The 15,491-nt window shown below is 41.1% G+C and overlaps 2 protein-coding genes across 2 annotated transcripts; both read right to left on the bottom strand.

Moving 5' to 3' along the window:
* Positions 1–1,013: 1,013 nt before the first annotated feature.
* LOC113027853 (bryoporin-like) lies at positions 1,014–4,438 on the bottom strand. Its single transcript, XM_026177680.1, has 5 exons — positions 4,407–4,438; positions 2,562–2,837; positions 2,376–2,475; positions 2,044–2,168; positions 1,014–1,586 (listed from the first exon to the last, which is right to left on the bottom strand). Exons 4-5 carry the CDS (start codon positions 2,145–2,147, stop codon positions 1,160–1,162), a joined length of 531 nt encoding a protein of 176 aa, XP_026033465.1. The 5' UTR covers positions 2,148–2,168; positions 2,376–2,475; positions 2,562–2,837; positions 4,407–4,438; the 3' UTR covers positions 1,014–1,159.
* A 3,317-nt stretch (positions 4,439–7,755) lies between these two features.
* Positions 7,756–13,810, bottom strand: plaub (plasminogen activator, urokinase b). The gene is made up of 11 exons (XM_026177636.1): positions 13,684–13,810; positions 13,488–13,581; positions 12,146–12,250; positions 11,909–12,062; positions 11,366–11,463; positions 10,901–10,942; positions 10,621–10,822; positions 10,384–10,535; positions 9,394–9,534; positions 8,817–8,965; positions 7,756–8,728 (listed from the first exon to the last, which is right to left on the bottom strand). Exons 1-11 carry the CDS (start codon positions 13,774–13,776, stop codon positions 8,534–8,536), a joined length of 1,425 nt encoding a protein of 474 aa, XP_026033421.1. The 5' UTR covers positions 13,777–13,810; the 3' UTR covers positions 7,756–8,533.
* Positions 13,811–15,491: the final 1,681 nt, after the last annotated feature.

The following is a 15,491-nucleotide window of genomic DNA, read 5'->3' as shown; positions in this document are numbered from 1 at the left end:
CTTTTCTTTCTGGGTCTGTGATTTTGTTTTTCCATTGTCTGCATGAGGAAACAAACATGCTTCGTCTCTGCAGAGGGCTTAGACAGTTTGAAACATGTCTGTTGAAAGGTTGATGAATAACCTATTCCCCAATCCAAACCAACAAGAAAATTAACTTTAAACTTTAAAAATTCCAATAAGGAGAGGTTATAATACTTTATAATAGACCCTGCACTCCTAATATTACTGTGTAATCCCATTGGAAGAACAGGAAGAGTTATTCATCCTTGTCAAGATAAGAAAAGATGTGATACACCGTGGCCATAGGCACTAAACATTAAACATAACTTATTAAAAAGATATATTAAATAACTCAATAAAATTACATGCAATGACCAAACAAAATACCACAGCAGGGTAATGTTAGTGGCCTGTATTTGTGTGACTGTCCAGAGCAGATTACAGGAGCAGCATGTCAGAGATGAACATCTGATGATTTTACAGGGAAATAGCATTTAGATTAGAGATTAGGATGCTCTAGAATAAAGCATGCATCCTTAATACTTTTGAGGAGGTTAGGACACTTATTCAATACTATATCATTTGAAAACTTTTATATTAGCTTCATAACAATGGCTCACAACAGTGAAAACGATGTCTTAAGGATGAGATAATAAGTTAGATAGTAAGATAAAAGTAAAGACTACAATTTGAGAAGAACTAATGATGATCCCAACTCCCTTTTCCTCTCTTTTAAAACACTCATTATTTTAAAATACTTATAGTATTTTTTGCAGTTTTATACTCTTTTGTTCCGTCGTACCATTAGTAAGCAGGAAGTGTTGTCAGCAGTGAACTTAAACTTTAGAAGAAATTCCTCAGTAAATAACTGGAAAATAGTGGGACAAGTCACAGGCTGGGTTAAGGGTTGAGAATGATTAGCTACATTTTTATTCACTTTTGCATGCAAACATTTGAAGTCATGTCCAACAATTTATTTTTAGATTGAACAAAGAAACACAGAGGACAACAAGTCAGTTGAATTGTTTTTTATTTGTTTAAAGCACCTCTAAACCATAAGGATGACAACTTGCACTTTGGTTTTCAGGAATATCAGCAAATACACTCGACACATTTGTTTGCGAACATTTTATTCTCACACCTAATACAACCAGACTCTTTAGCCCATCCTGTCATACAGCTCCAGTTTAACAATAGCTTTGCCCTCATCGGACATACATGCCCTCACATCCACCGTCTTGCCTCTGAACACCAGCCCTGAGCCTTTGGCCTCGTAGCGGACAAAGTCGCTGCAGTTCTTGTCGTTGTACATGTAGTTGAACAACTTGCTGTCGACAGCTTTCGATTTATCAAGGACGCCCACGCCGAGCCAGTTCTTGTAGAAGTTGTAGTCGAACGGCACGGAGAACATGATGGCCACAATGCCATCGCAGCGGCGGCTGCGCATGTCAAACAGGTCATAGGTCAGCACACCCGCAGCACCTGATGCTGTGTTGTCATCCTTGGTGAAAGAGCACACCTCTGTCTTAGTGGTGCGCACGGTGGGCTGCGGAGGGCTGTGGGCGAAGCCGCTTTCCATGTGAACCCTGAAAGGAAGGAGGGCAGAGGAAACGATCAAAGGTTTATTAATGCTCCTCGATGTAAAAACAGTCAACTGTGCAATATCCTCCTGACTGTTGATGCCATCAGACATTTAACACTGGCACTGCTGGAGGTGGTGCAAGCTCATCAACTGCAAATATCATTCTGGCCATTTTTTACACATCAGTAAAAAAATATTGGTTACAATTAAAATGCAGACACAAGAAACCACAAGGATACAAAGTAACAAATGATGGATGGCAGAAATAACTTGTGTTAAAGAGTGATAGACAGGTCTTTTTGTCTGACTTTTGATAATTTTGCATCACACGGGCATTGAAATTTTAAAAGATAAATGTCTTTTTTTTTGTTTAACTGCAAACAATAAATGCTCTCTTACATAAGCAAAGAAATCAAAAACTTTATGCTGGAGTAAAAGAGAAATAGTTTGGGCTGTGTTACTTTGGGTTGACGAGGCAGTAGGCGGTGGTGATGTTGGTGATTTCCATGGTGATGTTGCGATTGGTGGTAAGAGTGGTGGAGTGGGCCTCTGCATTTTCAGCCATGGTGACGACTGCTGGTAACGGCTACAAGAAAAACAGGTGTGAGCCGTGCAAAGTGCAGCAAAGCTCTGTCATGAAATGTTTTAGCTGTCCTGCTGAAATAAACACTGGAATATGAACTGAAGATGAAGTAAACACGAAACATTACATATAGCCAAAAAGTCACTATTAAATATCTGTATTCACTAATTTCACAAACTGACAAAAACACCTGCAGAAATGAGCACTTACTTCGCGTTAGGTGACACACACAGGATGGCAGAGAGTCCTCTGAAAACAGGTCGGACTTCGATTTGGAGATGAGTTTAAAGTCACGCCCTCTCTGTCACACCTAACACATGAGCTTCAGTTAAGTGGGTGTGCCTTTCTCTTTCTCTCTGCTTTCAATCAAACAGTATGTGATCACTTCACATGTACCTGCGAGTCTGGTAACGAGTGCAGAGTTGCACCCAAAACCTCACGATCCTTAAACCACCTGAACCGGTCTATCTTTGCAGCTGACATGAAATTCTGCTTTTCTTTGGGGGGGGGTTTCCACAGTCTGTCTCTTCACAGGAGATTTAACATTCTTGCAACAGTTTCATGATTCATGGACACAAATGAATTCAACACACCCTTTTTTAAAGGTCTGGATGTTTAAATATTTGTTTGTCCTTGATGTTTGAATCCGCAGCCTGTCCCAACATGCAAAAACTGGAAGTGAGAAAGCAGAAAAGTTACCAGCCCAGCAGTTCACATTCAGACATATTATGACTAAAAACACAAAGAGGTATTACAGATTGCTGTGACTCAACAAATAATTGCAGAATGACAATACAAAAGCAGAATTACTGCATAAACATGCAAAAGTACAAATAAGACAAACAATGAGAACCAAATAGAAATGGAGCACAAAGTGACCAAAAAGAAATGGTAAATGACAAAAAAAAAAGAGCAACAGGACTATAAATACATGCGGCTTTAGTAAAAACAATTTTTAAAAAAAGTTCCCCGCCCACCCCTGCGGGCAGGCTATCCTTCAAGCTCCTCCACCAGAGGCCTGGGAGCTTGAGGGTCCTGCACAGTATCTTAGATGTTCCTAGGACTGCGCTCTTCTGGACAGAGATCTCCTTTGTTGTTCCTGGGATCTGTTGGAGTCACTCGCCTAGCTTGGGAGTCACTGCACCTAGTGCTCCGATTACCATGTATGTCTTTTCTTAAGTTTTCTACCACAGACAGACAGTGGGGCGGTCACCACTGGTGGGACTACTGGATTTAAGATAGTAAAAGAACCTATCAACTATTTTAAACTAACACTGCAGCGCACCGAGACAAGTGTGACCTAATTAAAGGACAAACTAATAAAAACATTAAAACTAGAACTAAAATATCTGAAAGAAGCACAGATCTATTGAACTGTCAGTAAAACACAGCACAAGCAGAGTTGTGAGGTTCAGTTCAGTGACTTCAAATAGCGAAGGTGAGGCCTATAGCAGGTCTGCTATATGGAAGCGAATGCTAAACTAAAAAATGAGCCTGTTGGAGATTTCAGGAGACACCTTGAGCCCCAGATGTTGCGTTCTTTGAATGACTGATAAGGTGTGACACATGAACATGTAGTGCTTTCACCAGAAAAAAGTTTCATAAATGGTTATTGTTCTATAATAGGAAATCTGTACTAATAGTCTTTTTTTAACGTTCCTATAATCGATATGTATTAGAAGAGTTGTTTTAATGCTGACTTGTATTGAGTTTCTCTGTATGCAGTTGGAGGTTACATAGCTATGTATTTGATTATAATACACAGGAAGGCAGGTGGACGGCTGATAAATGATAATTGCGTTGCTGCCAGTCTTATTTGTGTGTGTGTGTGTGTAGCACCATCCTGTGGTCACTGTGTGTATAAAGTCCTGAAGTAAGAAGTTTTTTTAAATGATAATTGATCATGTTTGCAGTGTTCCTGACACTCATTCTATGAACTTTAATGACTTTATACTATATCCATTAATTCATCCACTGGAGGGGGGGGACACACCAGTGTACTCTCATTCCAGTTCAAAGCTAGATCATATAGGAAAGGTGGCAGAAGATCATCCGGTGTAAAATCGTTCCCACTGCACCACGACGCCAACCACAGGAGCTCTGATTCAAACCAGTGTTTCAATTTAAATTTAAATCGGTTACGTCAGGGGTCCCAGTCCCAATCCACGAGGGCCGGTGTCCCTGCAGGTTTTAAATATGTTTATATTGATCCATCACAACTGATTTAAATGGATAAATTACCTTCTCAACATGTCTTGGCGTTCTTCAGAGGCCTGGTAATGAACTAATCATGTGATTCAGGTGTGTTGATCCAGGGTGATATCTAAAACCTGCAGGGACACCGGCCCTCGTGGACTGGGATTGGGGACCCCTGGGTTAGGTTCACTGACACTTTGGCCTCTTTTTGAAAGAGAGCTGCTGTTCCAGGTTTCTCACACCTGACTGCCACAGCTGAACAGTATTCAGATCTTTGTGTGTAACTTTGTATATAGCCCCAGTAAAAAGTGTCCGTAAAGTGTTTTACTTGTTAGTGGCAGCTAGATGAGGAGTTCTCTACCGTTTTTGTTTATGCGCATTTTTCTCCTGTTTTGTGGCCAGCTGGGAAGTTTATCTGTATTTAGTATTTTTTGGTTTTAACCTAGAAATATGTTTCTTTACTCTCTAAAGAGTCGGGTTATTTGTTGCTTATTTTGGTCTTGGAGACCCTGGCCTTAACTTCTTTCCTTTTTTCTTTTCTTGCCTATTTATGTTAAATAATGTAGTATAATTATAAATACTCCACCGTAATTTGTAAAATAAATTCATTTGACACATGGTTAGGTTTGTTCAGAGGCTCAGTCTATAGTTAGTACTGCCTATACTTTATCTTACACTCACTGTGTCTCCTAGGCTTTTTACATGCAAGAGGCTTGTAAGATAAGTGGGGGCTCGTCCAGGAAATTCCCTGGATCATAGCTCTGTTTTATTTTGAGACCTCCTTTTACTTAACTGCTTATCCACTTCAGGATAAGCAGTTCAGGATCACAAATCTTAGCATCTTCGTGCTTGCCATACTCCCTACCTTACTTCCTTCTACCTACAGTAGGCTCTTGCACACACAGTATGTAAGAGCCTACCAGCATGTTCTTTCACTAGTTCCAAATATGCCATCCCCCTCTCCTCCACCTGTATCTTTGACCAACTGGCACCCTGTTGGTGCCAGCAGTTGTTGTTGCTAACTTGGTCCCTGATCGATCAGGTAATCCCATTCTTGATAATCCAGATGTTTAATTTGGTAAAGATTTTATGCCGATGCTCTGCTTGGTGCAGTGCTCCTCATTTATCAGACTTCAGACCAGCACTAGGAGTACGCTGGTTGATAACCCCTCACCATCTGCAAAGAACCAGTTTTAAATTGCATCTTTAGGCACTTTGTTACTATCTGTCTGTTGGAAAAACACAGCATTTGTTCCAGTTTCTTTGATTGAATCTATGAAAATGTTAAAGATAACAAAGTTTGACAGACAGAAAGTTGTGTTTTTGCATCAACAGGGAAATTCCCAAAGTTCAATAATATCCAGTGAATAATGTTAGAAAAACAGTAAAATAAAGTTTATTTCATTTAAAGAAGAAAATATCTGAAGAAAATCTGCAGACGAATCCATAAAAATTCAAAAATATGTCTCGAGATGATACAGTAACCAGGTTTGGGCAGACCTGCTTATTTCAGCCTCGTGTAGAACAAAGATGAAGACCTTTGAATTACAAAATATATATAGTATGACACATGGATGTAGCCTGCAGCAAGTGTAAATGAAGCATTTTAGATTCCTGAATTTTAACAGGTTTCAGCTACTGGAAGAGCCGTGTTCAAATTATTCAAGGTATGATCTCATGAACCTGAGCAACACACCAACAATAGTGTCCCGGTCTGTCATCGGTATCTGTGTGACTACATAGTTTTGATTTCTTAACTTCTACAATGAAACCAGTGAATAAGTAGGTGTGGACCTGACTAGATACAGACACAATAACCATCACACAGCATTACACATTACTCTGTTTCTAAAAACATCAGCATTTCATTTAAACACAGCAGATTTAAAGTTTCCACACAAAACACTTTACTAGCAGAAGCACAGGAGTGATTTCTAAAGTGCTTAACTTTGAGCTAAGGTAAACCTGACTGGAAGATGATAAAACCAGCAAAAACACTGGTAACACTGGCTCTTAAGATAAGAATGAACTTGTTGAATTCTCATTTTAATACTAACATTAACTCAGTCTGAAGCCCATTGCTTACTCGTGTGTTTGTGAAACAGTAACATGTTTTCATATTAGGAGACTCAGAGTGTGTATTCACTCTACTGCATGAGACACATCAGTCAGCCACAACATTAAAACCACTGACAAGTGAAGCAAGTAACACTGCTTACTGGTGTTAGCTTGTGTACTTGTGTGGTGTTGTTATGCTAACTTAACCGCTTAATGTTTAATTTGTCTTTTAACCGTTTCATGCATGAATTAAGACGACCTCAATCAGGATTTTTTACTTAAGTATTTTTAATCATCTTTAGGCATGAAAAGATGAATAAAAATGCTTAAGAAAAATAACAATAATAACAATAATTACAGTGAAACACGTCACACATCTACAGTAACATTAAATGACCAGTGGGTAGCAGGGTATGCAGTGACACATCAGTGTCCAATGTAGTGGTTTATGTGCAAGTATACCATCAACACTGACACAAATACAAGAACACAGCCTTTGAATAGCTGTAACTGTAGTGACCACTATGTGTGAAAGGGTTAATTCTTATATTTGTTTCTTTTATTCTGTTGTAGGGCTTAAATCATGTTTTTCATGATGTGTTTTAGTGTCTCTTGTGTTTAATGCTAACATCCATCAGGTCACAGGTGTATGGAAGCCCGTTTCTGCCACAAAAAAACAACAACAAAAAAAGCATCTATAACTTGAAATTTCAACTTATTAACTCGAAATTTTGAGAAAAGTAGCTCGAAATTTTGACTTACTTTACTCAAAATTTCGAGTTAACTCGAAATCTTACTGAAATGTTGCTCTGTAGCTGATTGTGTCTTATTTTAAGTGTAATGAGATAATTTTGATGAGAAATAAGACAAATATACTTGGTAAGATTTTGAGTTATTGCAGTCCAGGCGACCGTTCCAAGGTTAGCACTGGATTATGTTTAAGCCACATGGTAAATGGCCGAATTTTCAGAAAGATGTTTCGCAGCGATGCGGACGCTGTACTGGTCCATTGTGGTGAAGAGAGAGCTGAGTGTAAAAGCGAAGCTCTCAATTTACCGGTCGATCTACGTCCCTACCCTCACTTATGGCCACGAGCTGTGGGTAGTGACCGAAAGAATGAGATCGCTGATACAAACGGCGGAAATGGGCTTCCTCCGAAGGGTGGCTGGCCATTCTGGAGGGGCTCAGAGTAGAGCGGCTGCTCCTCCATATCAAAAGGAGCCAGTTGAGGTGGTTCGGGCATCTGACAAGAATGCCTCCTGGGCGCCTCTGGGCGTTTTCCGGGCATGTCCCACTGGGAGGAGGCCCCGGGGTCTGCAGACCCAGGACACGCTGGAGAGATTATATCTCTTGGCTGGCTTGAGAACGCCTTGGTGTTCCCCCAGAGAAGCTAGAGGAGATGGCTGGTGAGAGGAAGGTCTGAACTTCTCTGCTTGGGCTGCTGCCCCCACGACCCAGCCCCGGATAAGCGGAAGAAGATGGATGGATGGATGTTACCATTCAAATTACGTATCAAATTATCTCTTTCTGACTGAACATCTCTTGGCCGGAAAGCCGCAGTCAGTCCAAGGCTTCACAGGTCTTCTGACCTTTGATGTTGATACTAATACTGTGGCTTACTCCCACAGGTTTCTGAGTGTGAATGGTTGTCTCTCTGTGTCAGTACTCTGACTGGCCACCTGGCTGGAGTGCTACATATTTACACCGACGCTGGCTGTGTTAAAGCTACACCACAGCTACAGCACTTGACAAATGTGTTTGATCTCTTTCTGACTGAACATCTCTTGGCTAGAAAACCGCATTCAGTCCAAGGCTTCACAGGTCTTCTGACTCCATGTTTTGATGTTGTACTAATACTGTGGCTTACTCCCACATCTCAGACCGAAATATAGGGCCGTAGGCTACAATTACCGCCAGTTTTTGTTGTGTCTTGGGATTTGTTCACACGAATAATAAACATATTATTGCTATACAACTACTAGAACAATAAAAACAGCACCACCACCAACAATTTGTACTGCAACCAGTGGAAACAAAACATGAGGTTTACATGCATAACCACAACCTGAAATATTCTCCAGCAAATGCCTCTACATGTGGGCGGGCCTTAAAGGTCATTTCTGAGGAAACATGGCTCCAGCGGTGATGGACCCCAGGTGAGTCTTCGCTTCTATCCATTTGTTGTAATTGGTCACTCTGGTGTAAACACCGGGACGCAGCTCTTTGGCGCAGCCGTCGCCCCAGCTGATTATTCCAAACAGGAAGAGCCTGCTTCCGACTTCGCACACCAGAGGGCCTCCTGAGTCTCCCTGCGGGGGAAGAAAAGACAAGCAGCGCTGAAGGAAACTGACAAACCGACCTCTGGAATCAAAGTCGAGACCAGACGTGTGCAAATACCTCGCAGGCATCCTGACTCCAGTCGGGACGAGCGGCACAAAACATGTTATCAGTAATCATGTTATCGTAATAATCCTTCCCTCGGCACACGTTGTCGGCGAGGAGGTTCACCTGAGCCTCTTTTAGGTATTGAGACCTGTACCACAAAGCTGGAGAGAAGAGGAGTGTTAAAGCCCTGAAGGGTGAACATAATTATAATTATGTGCTGCAGTTACAGAAATTAGGCATTTTAAATGAGCCTCTGTTTCCTTCACTTGTTCTGCTACACTGATAGCTGGTGACTTGTCTTTGTAAGGCTTCCAATAATATTCCCATAACAAAAGAAAAATGAGCACAAAGTTCAGAGTGTGTCAATGATTCCCGACTTTGTAGCCGGTGTGCAAACATTCAGTGGACAGATCAGCTCAACTTGAAACAGCACAAAAGTTATTATTGGATCGAACACATAAATCTGCAAGTAGTTAATGTTCGATTTGCTTCAGGCTTCACTTACAGGTGTAATATTTTAGTGTAGACATACTTGATATACGTTTGTTTCTGTCAGATGTAAGAACAATGCTCAGAGGACTCTCCTCACCGTGACTTTCTTTCCCATATCCAGCAATGTCACAGGTGAATCCTGGCTGCAGGCTCTGCTGAGGTGGCGGCAGGCAGACCGTCCTCACAGCGCTGCTCTCCTTAGCACATTTACCAAGTTTGGTCTTCAGCTTCACCAGAGCTGCAAGACAATTATCAACAATCACACCTTTGATTGAATTACAGCTTTAAGAAAAAGGTCTCTGAAATTCAAGAGAATTCTAAAATCTTATTGCAGAATGACTAAATTTGTCAGGTAACTAGATCCTAAAATCCATCTAATGTGGGATGCTGGTTTAAGATTCTTCTTAGGGTCCGAGCGTTTCCATAGTAAAGTAAATAAAGCCACAAGGGGTCACCAAAGTGCTGCACGTTTGATTTTGGCAGAGTTTTTACACCAGATGTTCTTCCTAACACAACCCCAATTGGAATTTATGTCTCAGGCAGGAATCAAACTTTTAACCATTTGAGACACTTGATCACATGATTCCCTTTGAGCAGCACTTGCTGAGAGTATGGAGGAAGAACTCCCTTTTAATGGGAAATGATCTGAAGCAGTATCAGCCTCGGTGTTAAGCAGCCAAGTATTATTTTAAAAAGACATTAACCCCTAAACTAATTTTTAAAAAAAGGATGAGTGTCTCTTTGTTGAGATTTCATTAACTGATAGAGGCAAACAGACTAAAATCGGAACATTCTTTTCAAGTTTTTTGAGAAAAACCCCCCCAGCACGTATTGCTATAAATATATATTTTTTCCATATTTTAAATTATAGTCAAAGATAAGTGTTATTTCTAACTGTCGAAACTTCTATTTGGTGGATTGACTGTTTTGGCACCTGACAGTAAAACGCACAGAACAACAGCTGGGGTGGAAGTGGGTTGCAAAGCAGCTTGCAGATGCATTGCAACTGTGGGCAGTGAGGCTGGAGTAACGCTCTGCTTGATTAAAAACTTAGTTTCAAAAGATGTTTTAATTTGTGTGTTCACACCAATATCGTTGTTGAAGTTCCCCTCGTTATTATCAAACCCTTCGTGGATGAAGATTTTTTCCACCCTGAATTTTTGCTCCACGCTCGGGTTGCTCTCGTTCAGGGCGTTTTTCCCAAGGGTGACGGTGAAGCGCTCTGCTATGGTGTTATTTCTGAAACACAAATTCACAAAACAAGTCCAGTCACAGCTATTTCTCAGCACCTGCTGCATTTCCAGTAAATGATCTCACTTCCTACCCGTCGGGGAAGCAGTGGGCAGCTGTGAGGACCCAGCAGGCGGAGATCAGACTGCCCCCGCAGCGGAAAACTTTCTCTTTGGATTTAGGGCGCCAAAATATGGCAGCGATCCACGGGTGGGATTCCACAGTGGCAACTGTTCCGCCAACGATCTTCAGCTGCTTTCTTCTGGTGCGCTGGCCACATGTCGTCATCTCTGCAACTGGAAAATGAAAAAAAGTTTAAAAGTGTCGCCGAGAGAAGCGAGAAATGGGATTCACAGGCGTTAGTGAGGACTCACCGTGCTCTGGCTGGGTGGGGACAGGTGAAGCCACAGGTGGAACTATAAGACAGAAATGGGTTTTTTTAATGCTAAAGATTTGATTTTCCCAGAACATTTAACCCTTTAAATTCTGGGTTATTTTTTAAATTCTCATTGGAGATTTTTTATATACTCTAAGTCTCAAAGTCTCCAGCACCAGAGCAGAGTGAGACTTAAAGAACTGCTGAGAAAATATATTTATGCCCTTCTAAACAAAATAAGAGATTATTTAGCTTTTTTTCTTTGCCAATTTTCCAGAATTCAGTTACATTTTCATCTGCATTTGGAAAAACCCCTATACTTTGAATCCATGGTGGATTTTGGACTTTTATTCTCCCTCCTGGTCCCCATAAATTTGGCTCCTTTTGCTCCAGTGACTGATGCACCATCAATGAAAAATGCTTCACTGACTTTAATAACAGTCCTATCAGAGAACACACTTACGTGGCTTGAAATTGCAAAGCGGCATGTCGCAGTATTCCCACACCAGCTGCAGGTTTTTCCAAACGTTACACCACGGACGACGTCTGTAGTGAAGATTTCTGAATAAAAAAAATAAAAAACAAACCATCCAAGTAAACAAACAGTCCAGCCTGACGAACATATGCAAATGGTTGGAGTATAAATGATGGAATCTGGCCATGAAAGACCTGAAAACATTTTCTAACCGTCTCTGCTAACACTGACAGGTTTGATATGAGCACTGTCTCTGATTGCTGAGACTAGTTGGTCACAAAACTGGAATCTGTAGCATGAACTGTAATGTTTGGTGTTTAGATTATTCGATTAAAGATTATGGTTGATGAACGCCTGAATTAAAAGAGCCGGACTGCTAGAACAGCTGAAGATAAAGTGCTGTGGTTTTTACACTCGCTTAAAAATATGAAGGAGCCCAGCTGATTAGTGGGAGACACTGATATTTTTTTTCTTCCAACTATCCAACATTTTGCAAAAGGAATGTGAAACTTCAAAGATCCAAACTCAGACCTGCAGTAGTTGTGCTTCCCGGCGTTGATGTCCAAATGCAGGTACTGCCTCCTGGTCTCCTCGTCCCACTGCAAACATGTTTGTCCGCTGACTGTTTTAGATGCTGTGCCTTTGTAGTACAGTCCCACTCCCTCATAGCAGTGACTCGCTTTTACTGAAGTGACAGTATGACAGGTGAGGGCGATTAGAAAATCTGAAAACTATCAGTAACGTTTGGTTTGCTGTTGAGCTGCTCACCTGTTTCACAATGTGTGCCTTCAAAGCCATCAGTGCAGCGACAGAACAGGTGTGCACCAGAAATCAGCGCTGGGACCGAGGTGCCGCCGTTGAGACAAATCTCACCTACAAAATAAGACGAAAGCTGACGACACTTTTGAGACCCACATCGACAGCATATTTTATGATTATGAAATGTGGCTGGAAAATAAGAGGTCATATAATACAAGGTATAGCAGTAAGACTGACAGGCCAGTTCATTAGAAGAAAGAAGAAATATCTAATCAGCCAATCACAGCAGTTTCACCGCCTACCTGACCACGTCCATCCCTTTATAACCACAGTGTGCCCATCTTATAACGAGTGCCTCCAGGGGGATAAGTAGCCATATCACAATCCTCAGATCGAGTAGATAAAATTTGGGATGTGGTGGAACAGGAAATTTGCACTATGATGATATCATGTCGACATGGACTAAATCTCTGAGGAATGTTTTTAGCGCTTTGTTGAATCTTTGTCAGCAAAAATGAAGGAAGTTCTGACGGCAAACGGGAGTCTGGACCCTGGGCTGGACCCTAACCCTAACCTGACTCAGTAACATCCAGGTCACGCACTATCTCTCTGATACGTGAGTAAGCGGTGAACCAGCCACAAGTAATCTGGAACAGCCTGTCTGGTTATTCCCAGGTGAGTACAGGTGAAGCTGCTGTATGCTCCAAACCACAGGAACGACCCAGTGACTCACATTAGGTGACTCACCTTTCAGCACTCTATTTATGGGTCAAATGATCATTTTATTTCTGCTGCTGCGTGATTTTATTTATTTTAGTTCGTTTGTTTTTTTGATGGGGGGGAGGCTCAGTGATTGCTTTTGTTAATTATTTTAAAGCTACTGTTTCATTTGTTTTCAGTCCAGTCTTTGTAGCTGACAATGTTTGCTGTTGTTTGTTAAGCCCCTTAAGCCACTGACCTACATTCACATTCTTCCTGTCATACAGTCATGGATTGGCCTCCCACAGAGCCCAGAATGCAACATTACTGAAGCAGTGTGGGATCATGAAACAGACGGCAGCCAACAGCCACACAAAAGCGCTGAATCTCCTACATTAAGCTTGGAGAGCTAATTCAGTTCAGGCTGTGCTGAGGAAAACAAGAAGTCACATCAAATATTGACTTTCAAGCTGGCAAAATATAAATAAATACAGGTGGCTCAAGACTTTTGCACAGTATTGTAGGTAATCATAGGAGCAGCACTTTGTGCTTCCACCTGGAATGAAGTGTGCTGTCTAAATACAGCTTTGCTTATTTGCTGCCAAAGTAAATTACACATTTCATGCTCAGGAGATGAATAAAAGCGTCTCACCTGAACGCTGAGAGGACGAGGAGAACGAAGACGAGGAAGAGGAGGAGTGGGGGGAAAAAGCTAACTCACGCCTTCTCCTTTCATCCAGCAGGCCCTGAAAACATTTTAAAAAGTTAAATAAAGCCTCGTGAAAGAAGACTAACATAAAATTGGAGTTAATAAAAAAATAAAAACAGATAAAAATAATTGTCCTCACAGCCTGAGCTGCTGACAGGAAGGCCAGCGCGCAGAGGAAAAAGCTTCTCATTGTTTTCATGATGCTTCTCGGCTCAGTTTGAAGGCTTTGCATGAGCGTGCTTGCAGAGTGGCAGCCTCCTCGGGGTTTATTCTGTTCAGTGGAGGGAGGAGTCCTGATTGGTTGACAGCTGGCTGGCTGACCCACTAGATGTAGAGTGAAGAAATAGCTGTTTACAGTACATGTGAATGAGTCATCACTGGTAATCCACACCATCAGTTTTCAGGGAGCATATCAGTATCTGTGGTATGTCAGCCAGTCTAGAACTGCAGGTGTTTACATGCTGAAGGCAACTATAACTGGATTTAAATGAATCAGGATGTTTGATTAAATAAAACATGTTCATATTTGTCTGAATATCACATTACTGCACTGTGTTTGCTTCCATACAGCATAATCTGTTGGGAAACTCACACTACTGATGTACCAAGAAATGGTTTGGGGATTTTAGTGGGTGTGGTCTGACACAAATATGTATATATGTGTATACAGTGCTGTGCTAAAGTCTTGAGTCAACCCTCATTTCTTTACATTTTGCTTCCAAGGAACAAAAACTGGGAGAAAAAGGCTGACTATGCCAAACTACACAAGAACTGGACTGAAACCTGTGGCAGCAGGTTTTATGGAGTGATGACTCTAAATCTGACATTTCTTGGTTTACAAAAAAAAAGTAAAATTTGTAAGGATGAGGTCAGAAGAGAAGTACAACAGTGTGAAACCTGTTCAACATGGTGTAGACTCTGTCATGGGTTGATTTCAGCCAGTGGTGTTTTAGAGCTTGATGGGATGATTAACAAAAACCACCAACGTCCCAAGAAGAGCTTTAAATGTCCTTCAAGAAGCCTGGAGAACTATTCCTGAAGACTACGAATTTATTTGGTGGTTCATTGGTCAAACAGGTCGTGTTTTATAGTTTATTTGTTGTTGTCTCTTTTCATTCTGGTTGCAGACCACAGGCCTGCTGTATTTAGCAAGACCTGAAACTAGAAAATGTCCAAATTCGCCCCATGTTACAAAGTTAGACTTAAACCTGCACTACCTCTGACGCCCAGCAGGGGGCTATACCCGTTTTTCAAAAAAAAAAAAAAAAGTCAGATTTCACGGTGCTCTATCTCAATTTAAAATAAATGATAGCATCAAATTTTACTTGAGTACCATCACTACAAAGTGATTTACAAAAACACAGTGGCGGGCTCTGTACCAAGCTGCAAAACTGGATCATACACAGCTAAAGTGGCCTTGAGCTAGTTTGTCACTGAGTCATTTACAGCATTGACTTCATTGTCACAGCTTCTCTAAAGTATATAAGTTAAAATAACATATGTATTTACGCAGAAGCTAATTTATAACAAATAAATATATACGCATTTTTGCTATTAAATTTAATAATTTGCTTTTAAACCTTAAGTTAAAATAACTCGATATATATATAAACAGTACTGACATTAATTGTATGTGATTGGCCTGTTTTTGTAGTGAAGTCACTGGATGTCGCTGTTGCTCCATAAACGCCAGAACTCATTTATCCTGACTGGACCTGAAGGGGCTCTGTGCGCGCTAACGGTGCACGTTAACGAGCATCACTTTCCTGCCTTCAGGTGACATGAAGATGCAGGTGACTGTGGTCTCTTGAATGTCCCTCATATGTAAACGAAAGCAAACTGAAGAAGAATGAGAAAAGCAGGAAAGCAAATATGTACATTAGGATCCCGGAAGTCGCCTCGTTTGGATCCTGTTGGGCTGATGTTGCCTTCAGGGACTCGAGGTAA

This window comes from Astatotilapia calliptera, chromosome 8 (assembly GCF_900246225.1).
Source record: "Astatotilapia calliptera chromosome 8, fAstCal1.2, whole genome shotgun sequence".
In the NCBI taxonomy this organism is placed as follows: domain Eukaryota; kingdom Metazoa; phylum Chordata; class Actinopteri; order Cichliformes; family Cichlidae; genus Astatotilapia; species Astatotilapia calliptera.
This window is presented reverse-complemented; position numbering and strand designations above follow the sequence as displayed.

What these genes read in the sequence shown, in the direction of transcription:
- plaub (XM_026177636.1), bottom strand. Translation starts at nt 13,776, where the DNA reads ATGCAAAGCCTTCAAACTGAGCCGAGAAGCATCATGAAAACAATGAGA. An exon ending in TCCTGTCAGCAGCTCAGGCT is followed by an intron (nt 13,582 to 13,683) that starts GTGAGGACAATT and finishes AAATGTTTTCAG; the next exon opens with GGCCTGCTGGATGAAAGGAG. An exon ending in ATATGGGAAAGAAAGTCACG is followed by an intron (nt 8,966 to 9,393) that starts GTGAGGAGAGTC and finishes TCTTCTCTCCAG; the next exon opens with CTTTGTGGTACAGGTCTCAA.
- LOC113027853 (XM_026177680.1), bottom strand. Translation starts at nt 2,147, where the DNA reads ATGGCTGAAAATGCAGAGGCCCACTCCACCACTCTTACCACCAATCGC. An exon ending in TACTGCCTCGTCAACCCAAA is followed by an intron (nt 1,587 to 2,043) that starts GTAACACAGCCC and finishes CCTTCCTTTCAG; the next exon opens with GGTTCACATGGAAAGCGGCT.